We start from the raw sequence: 18,274 nt of genomic DNA on the forward strand, positions 1-18,274 counted from the left end.
AAACTAGGGAATGGCCATTTTATAGGCCGCTGGCATTGTTGCCGACCGGCATGAACCACAGCCGCTGGCGTGACTATGGCGGCTAGCATTATCTACATCTTTGTTGCTTAGAAAAAATTGCATGCAGCCGAACAAGATGTGACCGGCCACATTCAGAAATCCGGGCAGACACCGTCATTGCCATTCCTAAACGGACAAAATCCAAACAAAACAGACATCCCCATCCCTAAACGGACAAAATCCAAACAAAACAGACATCCTTTTGGTGCCATCCGTAAACGGACAAAATCCAAACAAAAAAGACATCCTTTCGGGCTTGTGCGTCTAAAGAGAAAGATCAAAGTATTGTCCTGGATCTGGGGAGACAAACACTGAGGCTGTTGCCTGCAAAACCCGCTTGATTTATTATGCGAGAAAGAATAAAAAGAGAAGGCTTTCAATCTCAAACTTTTGAGATAGGGGGTCTTAAACTTATGATTACAGGATCCAGAACATGTATCGTTTACTCTTACTGACAGTAGGTATTTAATACTCCCTCCGTCCCAAAATAAGTATCTCAACTTTAGTTTGTACTCCCTCCGTCCCATAATATAGGAACGTTATTGACACTGAGTACAACTTTATACTAAAGTTGAGATTGTCAATAACGTTCCTATATTATGGGACGGAGGGAGTACTAAACTTGAGACACTTATTTTGGGATAGAGGTAGTACACATCCTCATCCCATCATCCTCATCCCATGACATTCCCATGACATTCAGGACAAATACCATCTTTTGTGTGACCAACCAGAAGACGGTTCCAAGCCGGGTCATCAGTTTTCAGGTCTTGGAATTCACATTGCAACCTTAAGCTTTCTCCAGTTATGGGCATAATCTCCTCTGAAGAGCTAGCTGCGAGCTTGAGCTTGTTGTCCCGGGGTATCACTGCAACCAATAAAATAAAACAAAAACAACTTAGATACGTACACCATCTGAACATCTCACTATGTTGTTTGCGACAAGTATTGACACATAAGATGAAAAGCAAAACCACATGCAATGGTTTTGCTGTGCAAAAAAAGAAGACAAACAAGAGATACAAACAGCATTGGATTGGGGTACCCTGATCAAGAGAATTCTTTCACCCTAAATATCAATGTAAACATAGGGGGCTGGCCGTAATCTGCTGCAGACCAGCGGCATGGGGCTGTGTGCTCAGGTGGCACAGGACTAGAGGCAGCGAGAGGGCGGCCGACTGAAGAAACATGGGAGTCCTGACAACAGTCCAGGTGAAATGATGTCGGATGAGGCATGTGAGGATTAAGAAAACAGTTGGAGGGGTTGTCACCAGAATCAAGAGGAAGACAGACACATGAGGGCGCCAACGGGGCTAATACTACAGGAATTTTACCTAATGAAAATTCACGTGCAGGGAGAATGGCTTTTCACTGGCCCAATACCGAGTTACACGATATAAAATACAAGCACTATCTAGAACAAAAGTATTCTAACAGAAAAAGGCAAAGATGTGACCTGATTGACCCAAACTAACCCAACGAAACACATTCTAAATCTTTTACCAACAGAAAAGTATGTGTTAAAGGTCTGTACATATAATCTAAAAGGTACAAGACATCTGCACTGATATAAAATTAGAGGACCAAGTTTTATGCTTTAGAAGAGCAATCACAATAGTGTGGTTTCTAGAGTTTTGCTTCAGAATAGCACACCAAACTAGTAGCAAAAGAAGGCTGCGTGCTGAATCAAGAACTACCACGTGTATAGATAGTGAACAGTCTCGTGAAAAGCAAAAGATCCAACAAGGAAAAAATGGTAGACTCTGGAGGACAACTTGACGGCAGAAGGAGCAAGGTATTATTATTTATAATATAGTACTCCCTCCGTTCCTAAATATAAGTCTTTGAAGAGATTCCACTATGGACCACCTACGGAACAAAATGAGTGAATCTACACTTAAAATGCATCTATATACATCCGTATGTAGTCCATGGTGGAATCTCTACAAAGACTTATATTTAGGAACAGAGGGAGTATAAAGTTTAGTGCACCTACACAACTGGAGCAGCTAAAACTCAAAACACTTGAACAGCCTAAGAGAAGATTGATGACAGCAAATATATTAAAGGCCTCAATTAATTAATATTGCTATACCAAAGCAGCACAACGCAACCTCAAAAGGCAGCAAAAATAGAAATTTTGGGACAAGAGAAAAGCAATAGATAGAAAATAACAAAGGGCAAACAGCCCTGATAAATAGAGCGGTATGTGTCCAGAAGTCCTTGTGCTGAGAATTGCTAATGAAGGGGGGAACACTCCAAAGAGACCCACAGAGAGAGCAGACAGCGCAAACTACTCCCTCCGTCCCAAAAAGCATGTCTTACATTTGTCTAGATACGGATGTATCTAGACACGTTTTAGTGTTAGATACATCTGTATCTCGACAAATCGAAGAAAAGCTTTTCGGGACGGAGGTAATAGATATTAAGCATGCAGAAGTCTCACAGTTCAATTAGCCTCACAACCAGGCAGGATATGTATTGCATCATATTTAAGATAAATAGGCAAAGACACCAGTGTTACACTACCATATCCAACAGAAAGCTAAGCAAACACAACCATGTTGTATCGATACGTAATTACAAGGGACAACATTTGAATATTAAGAGAGCTTACCTGTTGGCCTTACAAGGTATTTGGAGAAGACAGTTGGAAGTAGGGGCAGATGAGAAAAGAAGATTTGATTGATATATTTAGTAGATGGCTGCAGATCTTCCTGGTTCATGTCAACCATGATCATCCACGGCTGTCCAGAAAGTTCCTCTTTCCTCAACAGGCAGCATAGGGCGTCCGGATTGTTCGCACAGACGACTGGGAACTGGGGAAGACAGCGAGGTATGTCCAGAGCATGGAAACCATCTTGCGCCCAGAGAAGATCCAGGTTGATCCCCCAATGAATCTTCCACTTGAACTTGCTACCATCCCCGATATCCAAAGTCCATACTGTGATCTTTTGGAGAGGCTGCTGCTGCCCTTGGATTCTCTCAAGAGGCGGACGCCAGCCATCAATGCGGACAAAGTGCATCATGCCTTGGCTGACGGACACACGTCGGAATCTCTCCGCTAAGCACTTTGCCATCTGTGCCTTCTTAGCGTTCTCTTTTCCTCCAAGGAAAGGCATGATCTGTAGCTTCTCAGAGTACCCATCTCCTCCAGGGAAAGGCACGAAGTGGAGCACCGGGGACTCTAAATTGGAGAAGTCGCATAGCAGGACACCGCTCAAGTAGTCGACACAGCAGAGGAACCTGTGGCCGAAAGCAAGCACCTCCTCAGTTGACCAGAGGATGGGGAACTGGGTATTGCTCTCGTCTTGCGGCTGGGGGGCAGGCATCTTGGGGAAGCGTTTCCACTCTTTGGTCTTGGAGTTGAAGACGTAGAGCTCGACAAACATGGAATAATTGTCAGGGCCATTCTCTTTATGGTAGACCTTGATGTCGGAAACGATGTAGCTGTTGTCCGGGAGGCGCAGGATGCCTGTGTCGAATTTTGACATCAGAAACGGGCTTACCATGGGCTCAGTGTACAGAGGGAGCTGATCCACCGAGGGGGTACGACCAGCTGTGTAGACGAACAGATCTGACGGCAAGTCGTGGGGCTGTCTTGGGATGTTGATTTCGAAGAGGACGAGGTCCTCGTCAGTTGCCCGGACGTAGGGATACGCGGGCAGGTGGGAGGGGGCCACGGGTTCGACTGAGCCTTCCCGCGGCCACTCGAGATCGAGGTAAGAGACCTCTGGAGGATCCGAGAGGGCGAAGGACAAGAAGCAGCGGTGGCCGGTGGCCGTGACGACTTCAACGGCGGTCTTCTTCTTATTGGCCGCCTCACGTGCAGCGTCTAGGTCGGCATGGCTGTGGGTGCGGCCGAAGCGATTCAGCATCACCCAATCGGGGAAGACGACGGTCTTCTCCTCTGGCTCTGGCGCGACTTCGGTGGCCATGGCGGCCTCCTCCTTCGACTCTCGCGCGACTATGGTGGCTACGAACATCTCCTCCTCCAGCCCGGGCATGGCGATCGGATCTGGAATTTAGCAGCCGCCGCCTCCACAACCCTAACCCTAGGTTGTTCTTCTTTTGGCGGCGCGGGGGGGTGGGGGGAGGGGAAGGCGCTGATGGGCGGGGAAATAGGGCAGCGTCTCGCCTTTTAGCGCGAGCCGTGAAGTAATGGGCCAGCCCAACGCGGGACGCCCTGAATGGGCCGCCTCACTCACTGCTGTTTGGTTCCGTACACGTACGAGAGCAACTAGTTAACGAGCGCTCCTTCGGGAGCCTCACAACGATCAGGGCCACTTGGCGCGCTCTTAGTCATTCGTCACGTGTCGCGCTCTGGACGCTCCCTCTGGATTTTGTTTTTTCTTTTTTGCACGCATTTTCGGCTTTTTAAACGGGTTTTTTCTTGGATTTTTTTGACGTTTTGGTTTTGCCCCAGTCTTCCTTAGCTTTTCGATATAAAAAATCGAAAAAAATTATTTTTGCGCGAAAAATATGTGTTTTTTTTCTTTCGCGAAAGTCATGGTTTTTCTTTTGCGAGAGGCACGGGTGTGCTTTAGCGAGAGTCATGGTCGTGCCTTTCGGAAATGAAAAAAAAACGCGTTTTCTATTTTTTTTCTTTCGCGAAAGTCACGGTTTTGCTTCCGCGAGAGGCACGGTTGTGCTTTCGCGAGAGTCACGGCCGTGCCTCTCGTAAAGGGAAAAACAAAACGTGTTTTCTGTTTTTTTTCTTTCGCGAGAGTCATGGTTTTGCTTCCGCGAGAGGCACGGTTGTGCTTTTGCGAGAGTCACGGCCGTGCCTCTCAAAAAGGGAAAAAATACGTGTTTTCTGTTTTTTTTTTCTTTCGCGAGAGTCACGGTTTTGCTTTCGCGAGAGTCACGGCCGTGCCTCTTGGAAACGGAAAAAAAAACATGTTTTCTGTTTTTTTTCCTTCCGCGAGAGTCGCGGTTTTGCTTTCACGAGAGGCATGGTTGTGATTTTGTGAAAGGCACGGGCGTACCTCTTTCGGAAAGGGAAAAATACCGTGCTCTCGGTTCGGTTTTTTCATCCGGTTTTTTTCGTGAAAAAAAGTTTGTCAAAACCTATCAACATGAGATCTAGTTTTGAAAATCTCGACGCGAGGAATCCAATGGTGAAAACGGTTCGAAATTTGGACGCACGGTTTAAGAGATAAAACGTTTTGAATAAACGGATCTACGGAAAAGGGAAAAACTCCCAGGTTGCGACAAGTAGCGCGCTGCATGTGCGCCACTTGTCGCGACCTGGAAGGTGGAATGTTTTTTGCAACGAGTACTCCTTAATTAGTGATTTCGACATCGTACATGTTGGTGACTAACTACGGGCGCAGCTAACCACTCCGCCCACTTCAAGTTACAGGTTAGTAGTAAAATCGCGATGAGGCAACCGAACCGGTATTCTCCATTTTTTTTTCTTTTACTCTTTTCGGTTTCTTTTGTTTCATTTTTTTCCTTCTCCATTTTTTCATCCTTTTTTCTTTCTTTTCAGATTTGTTTCATTCTTTCCATTTTATTTTGTCTCGTTTATTTTTTCTTCTCCGGTTTATTTCATTATTTTCTTTTTTCTTATTCATTTTTTGTTTGTTTTTCTTTTTTCCTTCATTTTTTGTTTTTTTTATTTTTCTTTTGTGTTTCGTTATGTTTATTTTTGTTTTCACTCTACATTTTCGTTCATATAAAAAACATTTCTGTAAAAAGTGATCAACATTTTTGTAAACACGTTCAACGCTGTCCGAACACTTATTCAACATTTTTCAAATACTTGTTCAAAATTTTAATAGTTATTTAATATATTTTTAATACTTGTTCAACATTTTTAATACTTATTTAATATTTTACAATACTTGTTCAACATTTTTAATACTTATTTAATATTTTAAAATACTTGTTCAACATTTTTAATATACTCATTCAACATTTTTTATTACCTATTCAACATTTTTAAGTACTTGTTCAACATTTTTCATATTCTCGTTCAACATTTTCAAATACTTATTCAATATTTTTCATATTCTCATTCAACATTTTTAATACCTATTCAACACTTTTCACATACTTGTTAAACATTTTTTAAATTCTTGTACAACACTTTCAAATACTTGTTCAACATTTTCCGTATACTCGTTCAACATTTTTTAATACCTACTCGACATTTTTCAAATACTTGTTCAACATTTTAAAAATTCTTGTTCAACATTTTCCATATATGTAGAATATTTTAAAGTATAAAGATTAGTACAAAAATAAAGCAAAAAATTAGAAAAAAAAACAAAATAATAGGTTGTGGCTCCCGTACGGCTAGGCCGCCCCGTCTGGGGCTCCTCCATTAATTTCAGATGCGCTGACCCATTCTTTGCCCTCTCCTTATTAATGCTCGAGCCGGTTATTGATTTTAACTCTCATCCATATACTCCTATATACTAGATAATTCCCCGCGCATTGCTGCGGAACATTTGGTAAAAATCAATTGAGTAGCAACCTGAATTGCAACCGGTAGCATGTGTAAAACCACTGATGCTCCTATCCGTAGGAGAAACAAAGTGAACTAAGACAATCAACTCATCCATGTTTATACCGTAAAAATGGTAAATTCAATCGCTTGATTTTAAAAGTTAAACAACGGATGAAACAAAATGTACCTAGACGAACGATGGAACTGGAAGGGCAGGGCATGACTGTTGTATGCATGTATAGGGTGCCAGTAGCCCCGTTTGAGCCACCCGCAGGAAATTGTCTCGTCGGATACATGTATATTAATGGGAGCAGCAAAAATACTATGCAGCAAGAACCATGAAATCATTCTAGATCCTTGCCATCCGCGGAAAATCATCAGACACTTGCGGCGGGTGGGCTCTAACCAAATCTGAAAATAAGCTTGCCATGTAAGACACTAGATAGGAAGTGTGGCTTGCCGCACCCCACCCGCCCCAGCCATAGCCAGCCCGGTAAGGCATGTTTTATACTCCATAGAGTTAACAAAAACAAAGATGTCCAAGAGTACCAAAGTCTATTACATACCAGTAGTGTGTTTTCATAGGAAATGCAACATGACATACCAAAAGGATAAAGGTTCATCATACCAAAATAAGTCACAACTAATCATTCATCTACTATCCAGATGATGAGTCACAGGAATAAGAACTGTATGAACAATACATCAGAGCTTATATGTGCACACCCAGTCACATAGATTATACATGAAGCGAGTTTACATCACCGATACAACTCATTCATCTAAATACTAACTAATGCAATCTAGTTTTATATAGCATATTGGGCAAAGAGTACACAGTGCATCTTGGATAGAGAACTACATAAGTCATCCTTATATGATGTACCAGGCAAAATAAATTAGTTAGCTACATGAAGTGAGCTTACATCACCGATAGAACTCATTCGTCCAAATACCGACTGTAAGCTATTTTTACATAGCATATTGGATAAAAGAGTGCACATCGCATCTTGGATAGAGAACTATAAGTCATCCTTGCATCCTGTAAGGGGCAAAATAAATTAGTTAGTGCAGCGTGGATAGATATTTGTATAGCTAGCACAATCTCCCTCAACTTGATCAGATGCTTAAAAAGGACCTTAGTTACATCAGTGGTTATAAAAGTTGGTATGTACACTACATATAGTATGATCTGCCATAATGGAAGTACCACTTCATTGGAGAGAGAGAGAGGGAGAGAGAGAGAGGGATTGTACATCGCACGGTGGTGCAACCAGGAGTTGATGGAGCCGTAGACTCTCTTTGATAAGTGCTTCTATATGAAAACGGTTTATCATTTCCTATGAGAATCAAGTTTAAACCTAAATGCTCCCAGGAATCCTAAGAAACAACGCATACATGCTAGCATGACATATAAGTTTTATATCAAAGAGGCAAAGTATTAAGCATTTAGAATGAAAGAGATCAAAGTGCAAAACACATAATCTTGTTTATGAGTTGTGGTCAGCCAAAAAATAGAATCGTTAAAACCAAATATAAGAACAGTTAAAGCAGATCAAATGGAAAGAAGCCAAAATACAAGTACTTAAATAGTGCAGTAACCTATCCATCATAAAAACCCAAGCCATGCTTTTTGGATGTATAAACAAAAAGATGCAGAGTTGCAGCAGAAGAAATGCTAGGTGAGTAATTTGATGATGCCAAAGTAAGATTATTAGATAAATATCACCTTAATTAGCAAGAACCACAGAAGGAAGCTAGGGAGCACACCACTGTATCATCTAGTATGAGCCAGAAGACATCGTACATCACATCTGAAGGAGAAGCACTCTAGACAACATCCACTGATTATCATAATCAGTAACATCATGAATGAAGACAAACATTTTTTACCATAAATGCAAAAGAACATTCAATTATAATATATTTGTTTATTCATATGCATCACATGACAATAACATGATGTAACGCCCACGATGTGGCTATATCTCCCACGTGTCGAGGCACGACTTAGAGGCATAACCGCATAGTGGTTTTGTCGCAAGAAGGGTCATCTTCACACAATCCCATGTAATGAACAAGAATGGGATAAAGAGTTGGCTTACAATCGCCACTTCACACAATACATAAATATTATCATACATCATCCAAAATACAATCATAAAGACCGACTACGGTCAAAAACCAGATGAAAATAAGACAACCCCAAATGCTAGATCCCCGATCGTCCCAACTGGGCTCCACTACTGATCATCAGGAAAAGACACATAGTAACGACCACGTTCCTCGTCGAACTCCCACTTGAGATCGACGCCATCATCTGCACTGGCATCGTCGGCACCTGCAACTGTTTTGGTAGAATCTGTGAGTCACGGGGACTCAGCAATCTCACACCCGCGAGATCAAGACTATTTAAGCTGGTAGGAAAGGATGGTGCAATGAGGTGGAGCTGCAGCGGCAAAAGCATATATGGTGGCTAACTTGCGCAAATGAGAGCGAGAAGAGAAGCAACGGAACGGACGTCATCTAGCAATGACCAAGAAGTGATCCTGAACACCTACTTACGTCATACATAACACAGACCGTGTTCACTTCTCGGACACCGCCGAGAAGAGACCATCACGGCTACACACGCGGTTGATGTATTTTAATTGGGTCAAGTGACGAGTTATCTACAACCGGACATTAACAAATTCCCATCTGCCTCATAACCGCGGGCACGGCTTTCGAAAGATAATACCCTGCAGGGGTGTCCCAACTTAGCCCATCATAAGCTCTCACGGTCAACGAGGGATAAACCTTCTCCCGGAAAGACCCGATCAGTCTCGGAATCCCGGTTTACAAGACATCTTGACAATGGTAAAACAAAACCAGCAAAGCCACCCGAATGTGCCGACAAATCCCGATAGGAGCTGCACATATCTCGTTCTCAGGGCACACCGGATGAGACATCCCACGAGTAAAACCAGACCTCGAGTTTCCAGGAGGGGGCCCCGCAGTCTGCTCAGTTCGGACCAACACTCGAAGGAGCACTGGCCCGGGGGGGGGGGTTAAAATAAGATGACCCTCGGGCTCGCGAAAACCCGGGGGAAAAGGCTTAGGTGGCAAATGGTAAAACAAAGGTTGGGCCTTGCTGGAGGAGTTTTATTCAAGGCGAACTGTCAAGGGGGTCCCATAAATCACCCGACCGTGTAAGGAACGCAAACTCAAGGAACATAATCCCGGTATAACAGTAACTAGGGCGGCAAGAGTGGAACAAAACACCAGGCATAAGGCCGAGCCTTCCACCCTTTACCAAAATATATAGATGCATTAATTAAATAAGAGATATTGTGATATCCCAACATATCCATGTTCCGACATGGAACAAACTTCAACTTCACCTGCAACTAGCAACGCTATAAGAAGGGCTGAGCAAAAGCGGTAACTTAGCCAAACAACGGTTTGCTAGGAAAGGATGGTTAGGGCTGACATGGCTAAATGGAGACATGATATAGCAAGTGATAGGTAGCGGAGCATGGCAATAGAGCGAACAACTAGCATAGCAAAGATAGAAGTGATTTCGAGGGGTGGTCATCTTGCCTGCAAGATTCTCAGAGTTGTCGAAAGCTTGATCCTCGTAAGCGTACTCGACAGGTTCCTCGTTCACGAACTCGTCTCCCGGCTCTACCCAAGACAAGAACACAAACAAACGGAACCACAATCAACAACGAGAAATGCACAAGCAACATGATGCAAAACATGTATGATATGCAAGATATGATATGCGATGCATATGCGTGCTCCGGAAGGAAAATGATGAACATGGCAGTAACTTGGCAAACCAAGTATGCCACTGGAAAGATGAGATGATTTCGGTCGAAATCGATATAAAGATCACCGGAATCGGATGCACGGTTTGCAAATGGCAAGCAAAACAAGAATGACACGAATCTGCGATTAACAGCAAGATAGCACTTAAAATGCAACAGTAACAATGCTACAGCACCCCAACATAGCAACAAAGCACATGGCAGTAATCTACAGGAGATGCTTGACAAAAGATGAACACTGAGCTACGGCTAGTTCACAACATATCAAGCTCAAACAAGCATGGCAAAAGTGCAAAAGATTACAGGTTCACAGACTTAGTGAAAAACTGGACATGGCAGAAATCAGCATCAGGTAGCAATGTTCAGAGCACGAAATCAACATGCTACATGAACTGAACATAGCAAAACAAGGCATGGCAGTGTTCTACTAAATCACATGACAAAAGTCCCTTATTGACCATAAGCCAAAAAGGAACAGAAGATATGATGGCAAGCATGTAAACATAGCAAGTTTCGTTATCAGGTTTCAGACTTGGCGGAAAACAGAGCATGGCAGAAATAATAATATGTAGGCCTCTTTGTGAGCTTGATGCACTCACTACAGAGCAATGCATGACAAACCAAGCATACCTACAGCAAGATGGCATGTTTATGAAGCTATCCATGGCAAGAACAATTGCATAGCATGTATGGATCAACTACAATAAGCTTGGCAAACATGCATACCATGTTAAGAATCTGCCAGAAATATTTTATAGCAAAAGTAGAGCAAGATTGGGTCATGCTATGTCACTCCATAATTTCAAACAATTGCAGGAATGGATCAATTACAACTATAGCTACAAAACATCCTTACTGAACATCTCCAAAATATGCATGGATCTCTCTGTAGCATCAAGTTTACATGGCAACAAAATTACAGCAGACGAGGACTTGGAGAAATCACCAAGTCCCTGAAATCAGAAATATTACGGGGCCTACTTTGCATGCTTGTGCTAGTCACCACAGAGATCACAAAAATACGTGGACTACACCACTGGAAAGATGGCATGACATACTTCAAAACACATGTAGAGCTCATGCTCAAAAGATGCACAGATTTAATGATACAAAAATGACAAATCTCCAAGTTCTGATAAGAACCAGAGAATAACAGCAACTAGCCCTCTTCCAACAGATATTTGGGCATCAAGATGACCTCTAATGAACGTGGTGCAATTGAACAAAATGAAGAGCATCACGAGACGAACAATTTGACATATTACACGCGCGAATCAGAGCTACATGCACAAAGTTGTCGCATCGGGAACAGGAGCACTTGCTGATAAAATAACAGGACTTGGAAAAAAAAGGAAGGACGAAGTCAACGGGAGCTACAGTGTCTACCAGATTGGATTGAGGGAGAGGCCGTCGATGGCGGCGGCGCAACTTCGCCGGAGAGGAGGGACGGGGCGCCGGCCGGAGGGAGAGAGGCGCGGCCGGCGGGGAACACGGACGGCGGGGCCGCGGGTGGCCGGAGGAGGAGCGCCGGCGGCGGCCTCGGGAGGCGCGTCGGGCGGCGGCGGAGATGGCGGGGCCGGCCGGCGCCGGCGAGGGCAGGCGGCGGCGACGGGACCCGGCGGCGCGCGGGCACGGCGGCGGGTGCGGGGCGGCACGCGGGCCCGCGGGGGCCGGCGTTGGGCCTGCGGGCCGGCGGCGGGGCGAGGACGGCGACGGCCACGTGTCGCCACGGGATTGGACGGGGCGCGGCGGCGGACGTTGTCCGGCGGCGCAGAGGGAAAAATCTAGGGTTTCGTGTGCAGTTTGTTTTTCGGGATGCCCACATATAAATTGGTAGAGGGAGCTAGGAGGCTCCAAATGAGGTGCGGTTTTCGCCCACACGATCGCGATCGAACGACCTAGATCATGGAAGAGAGTTTGGTGGGTTTTGGGCTGGTTTTGGAGGGGTTTTTTGCTGGATACTCAAATGGACTTTGCGGATGCCCGGTTAACCGTTGGAGTACCAAACGACCTCTGAATGGAATGAAACTTGACCGGTAGTCTCCGGGTGGTATATTAAGACCACTTGACAAGCCTCGGTCCATTCCGAGAAAGTTTGACACACGCACACGAAAGAAAACTAGAGGGGTGCACCGGAGGAGATAGGAGCGCCGGATTGCAAAACGGACAACGGGGAAAATGCTCGGAAGCATGAGACGAACACGTATGCGAATGCAATGCACATGATGACATGATATGAAAATGCATGACATGACAAAATACAAAACGAAAGACAAAACCCAACAACGGAGGGAAAAACATAACACATAGCCGGAAATGGCAAGAGTCGGAGTTACAAATATGACAAGTTACATGCGGGGTGTTACAACACTCCACCACTACGAGAGGATCTCGTCCCGAGATCTAGGACTGAAAGAACTCCGGATATTCGGAACAGAGATGGTCCTCGCGTTCCCAGGTGGCTTCCCGGTCGGAATGGTGCGACCACTTCACTTTCAGGAATTTGATAGACTTGTTGCGAGTCTTGCGCTCAGTTTCTTCAAGAATAGCAACGGGGTGCTCATGATAAGACAAATCTTCCTGGAGGTCAATCTCTTCGAAGTTGATGGAGCGCTCAGGCGTCTTGAAGCACTTGCGGAGCTGTGACACGTGGAACACATCGTGCACGTTCGCGAAGTTGGAAGGAAGCTCAAGTTGATAGGCGAGGTCGCCTCTTTTGCCAATGATCTTGAAAGGACCCACGTATCTAGGGGCAAGCTTCCCTTTGATACCGAAGCGACGAGTGCCTTTCATTGGAGAGACGCGGAGGTAGACATGGTCTCCGATCTCGAAAGCCAAATCACGGTGCTTACTATCATAGTAGCTCTTCTGACGCGATTGCGTGGCTTTGAGATTATCACGGATGACTTTACACATTTCTTTAGCTTCAGTGATTAAGTCATTGCCAAGAAGTTGGCGTTCACCAGTCTCTGACCAATTGAGAGGAGTACGGCACTTTCTGCCATAGAGAATCTCGAATGGGGCCTTGCCCGAACTCGCTTGGAAGCTGTTGTTGTAGGAGAATTCAGCATATGGAAGACAATCTTCCCATTTCATGCCAAAGGAAATGACACAAGCCCTGAGCATATCTTCAAGAATTTGATTGACTCGCTCGACTTGGCCACTAGTTTGAGGGTGAAAAGCTGTGCTGAAGCGAATGTTTGGCATGATCCTGCTTATTCTTGGAGAAGACCAAGATATCATCGAGATACACCAAAACGAATTCATTGGTATAGGGGTTGAAGATGAAATTCATCATCCGAGAGAACACTGGAGGAGCATTGACAAGGCCGAAAGACACGACAGTATATTCATAAGAACCAAAGCTTGTTCTGAATGCTGTCTTGGGAATATCTTCTTCACGAATGCGAATCTGATGATAACCCATACGAAGGTCAAGCTTCGAGAATACTTTAGCGCCCTTGAGTTGCTCAAATAGCTCATTGATGTTGGGAAGTGGATACTTGTTCTTGATTGTCTTCTTGTTCAATGGATGGTAGTCGACACAAAGTCGGTCCGTGCCATCCTTCTTCTTGACAAAAAGAACACCACAACCCCATGGAGAAGAACTCGGTCTGATCAAACCCAGACGTTCTTGTTCATCGAGCTGCTTCTTCAATTCCTTCAACTCGTTTGGTCCAAGCTTGTATGGACGCTTGCAAACGGGTTCAGTGCCAGGCTCTAGTTCAATAACGAACTCAACTGGCCGATGAGGAGGCATACCCGGAAGCTCTTCTGGAAAGACATCTTGGTACTCGCAAACGACTGGAATTTGAGAGATGGCATTCAATTCGCCCTTCTCATTGAGAGAGAAAAACCGAATGGTTTCATCACGAGCGGCAAAAATAATCACATCCTCAGAAGAGTGTGTCAATTGAATTTCCTTGGCAGCACAATCAAGTTGAGCCTTGTGCTTAGAAAGCCAGTCCATCCCGAGAATTAGATCAATATCCGAGTCACCAAGAACAATTGGAGAAGACTGAAATTTGTAGTCGCCCATCTTGATGGAAACATCGGGAGCAACCAAACTAGAAGACAAAAGCTTACCCGGAGAAACAACTTGCATAACTTTGGATAAAATCTCTGTGTCAACATTGTGCTTCGATGCAAATGGGTATGACAAGAAAGAATGCGATGCACCAGTATCAAAAAGAACTTTTGCAGGAATATCATTAACAGGAAGATTACCCATTATCACATCAGTAGATTCCTCCGCTTGAGCTGCATTCATCATGTTCACCTTTGCAGACTTTGGATTATGCTTGACCACTGCATTGCTGGAAGATCTGACAGGAGGAGGAGGAGGAAGACGCCTCTGGTTGAAGCACTTGTTAGCATAGTGACCTTTCTGCTGACATTTGTTGCAAGTCACCTCTCAGAGTGGACGGTGATAAGGAGCATTGGACTTTGGAGCTTGATTCTGAGACTTGTTCTGATAGCCAGAGTTGGAAGAGTTGGAAGAACTATGGCCACCTTTGTTCTTCTGCTGATAAGGCTGACGAAACGGAGGAGGAGGAGGCAACCAGAACTTCTGTTGCTTAGCTGTCACAAGTGAGTGGAAGAAGACTGAACTGCGTCTCTGACTCTCTTCTTAGAAGCCTCACACTTGAGCTGAGCAGCCTCTTATTTCAGTGCCATATTATAGAATTGATCAAAGTGAGTAGGCTCAACAAGAACGAGAGCTAACTGCAGATCCTCTTTAAGGCCACCTCTGAAGTGATAGATCATGCTCTTCTCTAGCAAAGCGAGCAAGTTTCTGAAACTGAATGTTGTATTGATACACAGACATGTTGCCTTGCTTGAGATTGCGGAACTCCTCACGCTTGCTCTCAACAACACTTTGTGGAATGTGGTGCGCTTTGAAGTCCCGACAGAAGTCAGTCCAATTGATCACACGACCTCCTATGGAATCTTTGTATTGCTGAAACCAATCAGCAGCTTGGTCCTTGAGCTGGAAAGAAGCGAACTTGACATAGTCCTCAGGCCTGACATTGCTACATTCAAAATGCTTGTTGATGTCCACGAGCCAATCATCGGGATCCGTGGCCTCGGCACAGTAGCTGAAAGACTTGGGCTGATTTGCGAGAAACTGGTTGAGAGTGGCAAAGTGAAACTGATTGTTGCCTTGACCTTGATTGCCTTGATTGCCTTGCCCTTGAGTACGTTCTTGCAAGAGTTGCAGAATCATCTGAGCATTGGCGTTGGTGGCTGCCATGATTGCTTGCCATGCCTCCGGAGGTGGAGGTGGTGGCGGAGGGTTCGCTTGACTCCCTTCATTGCGATCCGGATTCTGACGCGTTGGCGGAGCCATCCTGAAGAGGGTGCCATCCGTTAGCATCTTGATAGACAAATAGACAAGTAGAATCAACGGATAGAAAATTGCAACATATAGTCTTCACAATAAACATTCGAATGAAGATGAACGAATGAATTCCGTAGTAAATCATCACACTTCCATAAGTTGAGAAGCCACTTGAAAAAGATATGGAATGAACATATGAATTCGAAGTAACTCGAATACCACAATACAAAATAAAACAAAGTATTGGCTTGCAGAATAAGCCGGAACAAACATATGATAGATATTTCGTCCGAAGTTTTCGTGGTGGGGCCCACACGAGCTCAATCCGTATTGGCCTGCAGGGGTGTCCCAACTTAGCCCATCATAAGCTCTCACGGTCAACGAAGGATAAACCTTCTCCCGGAAAGACCCGATCAGTCTCGGAATCCCGGTTTACAAGACATCTTGACAATGGTAAAACAAAACCAGCAAAGCCACCCGAATGTGCCGACAAATCCCGATAGGAGCTGCACATATCTCGTTCTCAGGGCACACCGGATGAGACATCCTACGAGTAAAACCAGACCTCGAGTTTCCAGGAGGGGGCCCCGCAGTCTGCTCAGTTCGGACCAACACTCGAAGGAGCACTGGCCCGGGGGGTAAAATAAGATGACCCTCGGGCTCGCAAAAACCCGGGGGAAAAGGCTTAGGTGGCAAATGGTAAAACAAAGGTTGGGCCATGCTGGAGGAGTTTTATTCAAGGCGAACTGTCAAGGGGGTCCCATAAATCACCCGACCGTGTAAGGAACGCAAACTCAAGGAACATAATCCCGGTATAACAGTAACTAGGGCGGCAAGAGTGGAACAAAACACCAGGCATAAGGCCGAGCCTTCCACCCTTTACCAAAATATATAGATGCATTAATTAAATAAGAGATATTGTGATATCCCAACATATCCATGTTCCGACATGGAATAAACTTCAACTTCACCTGCAACTAGCAACGCTATAAGAAGGGCTGAGCAAAAGCGGTAACTTAGCCAGACAACGGTTTGCTAGGAGAGGATGGTTAGAGGCTGACATGGCTACAATGGGAGACATGATATAGCAAGTGATAGGTAGCGGAGCATGGCAATAGAGCGAACAACTAGCATAGCAAAGATAGAAGTGATTTCGAGGGGTGGTCATCTTGCCTGCAAGATTCTCAGAGTTGTCGAAAGCTTTATCCTCGTAAGCGTACTCGACAGGTTCCTCGTTCACGAACTCGTCTCCCGGCTCTACCCAAGACAAGAACACAAACAAACGGAACCACAATCAACAACGAGAAATGCGCAAGCAACGTGATGCAAAACATGTATGATATGCAAGATATGATATGCGATGCATATGCGTGCTCCGGAAGGAAAATGATGAACATGGCAGTAACTTGGCAAACAAAGCATGCCACTGGAAAGGTGAGATGATTTCGGTCGAAATCGATATAAAGATCACCGGAATCGGGTGCACGGTTTGCAAATGGCGAGCAAAACAAGAATGACACGAATCTGCGATTAACAGCAAGATAGCACTTAAAATGCAACAGGTAACAATGCTACAGCACCCCAACATAGCAACAAAGTACATGGCAGTAATCTACAGGAGATGCTTGACAAAAGATGAACACTGAGCTACGGCTAGTTCACAACATATCAAGCTCAAACAAGCATGGCAAAAGTGCAAAAGATTACAGGTTCACAGACTTGGTGAAAAACTGGACATGGCAGAAATCAGCATCAGGTAGCAATGCTCAGAGCACGAAATCAACATGCTACAGGAACTGAACATAGCAAAACAAGGCATGGCAGTGTTCTACTAAAATCACATGACAAAAGTCCCTTATTGACCATAAGCCAAAAAGGAACAGAAGATATGATGGCAAGCATGTAAACATAGCAAGTTTCATTATCAGGTTTCAGACTTGGCGGAAAACAGAGCATGGCAGAAATAATAATATGTAGGCCTCTTTGTGAGCTTGATGCACTCACTACAGAGCAATGCATGACAAACCAAGTATACCTACAGCAAGATGTGATGTTTATGAAGTTATCCATGGCAAGAACAATTGCATAGCATGTATGGATCAACTACACTAAGCTTGGCAAACATGCATACCATGTTAATAATCTGCCAGAAATATTTTATAGCAAAAGTAGAGCAAGATTGGGTCATGCTATGTCACTCCATAATTTCAAACAATTGCAGGAATGGATCAATTACAACTATAGCTACAAAACATCCTTACTGAACATCTCCAAAATATGCATGGATCTCTCTGTAGCATCAAGTTTACATGGCAACAAAATTACAGCAGACGAGGACTTGGAGAAATCACCAAGTCCCTGAAATCAGAAATATTACGGGGCCTACTTTGCATGCTTGTGCTAGTCACCACAGAGATCACCAAAATACATGGACTACACCACTGGAAAAATGGCATGACATACTTCAAAACTCATGTAGAGGTCATGCTCAAAAGATGCACAGATTTAATGATACAAAAATGACAAATATCCAAGTTCTGATAAGAACCAGAGAATAATAGCAACTAGCCCTCTTCAACAGAGATTTGGGCATCAAGATGACTT

The 18,274-nt window shown here is 44.4% G+C and overlaps 1 protein-coding gene across 1 annotated transcript; it reads right to left on the reverse strand.

Moving 5' to 3' along the window:
* Positions 1-434: 434 nt before the first annotated feature.
* LOC123123261 (uncharacterized) lies at positions 435-4,166 on the reverse strand. The gene is made up of 2 exons (XM_044543737.1): positions 2,678-4,166; positions 435-928 (listed from the first exon to the last, which is right to left on the reverse strand). Exons 1-2 carry the CDS (start codon positions 4,065-4,067, stop codon positions 735-737), a joined length of 1,584 nt encoding a protein of 527 aa, XP_044399672.1. The 5' UTR covers positions 4,068-4,166; the 3' UTR covers positions 435-734.
* Positions 4,167-18,274: the final 14,108 nt, after the last annotated feature.

This window comes from Triticum aestivum, chromosome 5D (assembly GCF_018294505.1).
Source record: "Triticum aestivum cultivar Chinese Spring chromosome 5D, IWGSC CS RefSeq v2.1, whole genome shotgun sequence".
Lineage (NCBI taxonomy): Eukaryota > Viridiplantae > Streptophyta > Magnoliopsida > Poales > Poaceae > Triticum > Triticum aestivum.

Coding starts and splice junctions, on each gene's coding strand:
- LOC123123261 (XM_044543737.1), bottom strand. CDS start 4,067: ATGCCCGGGCTGGAGGAGGAGATGTTCGTAGCCACCATAGTCGCGCGA. Junction 929..2,677: donor ATACCTTGTAAGGCCAACAG/GTAAGCTCTCTT, acceptor TATTGGTTGCAG/TGATACCCCGGGACAACAAG.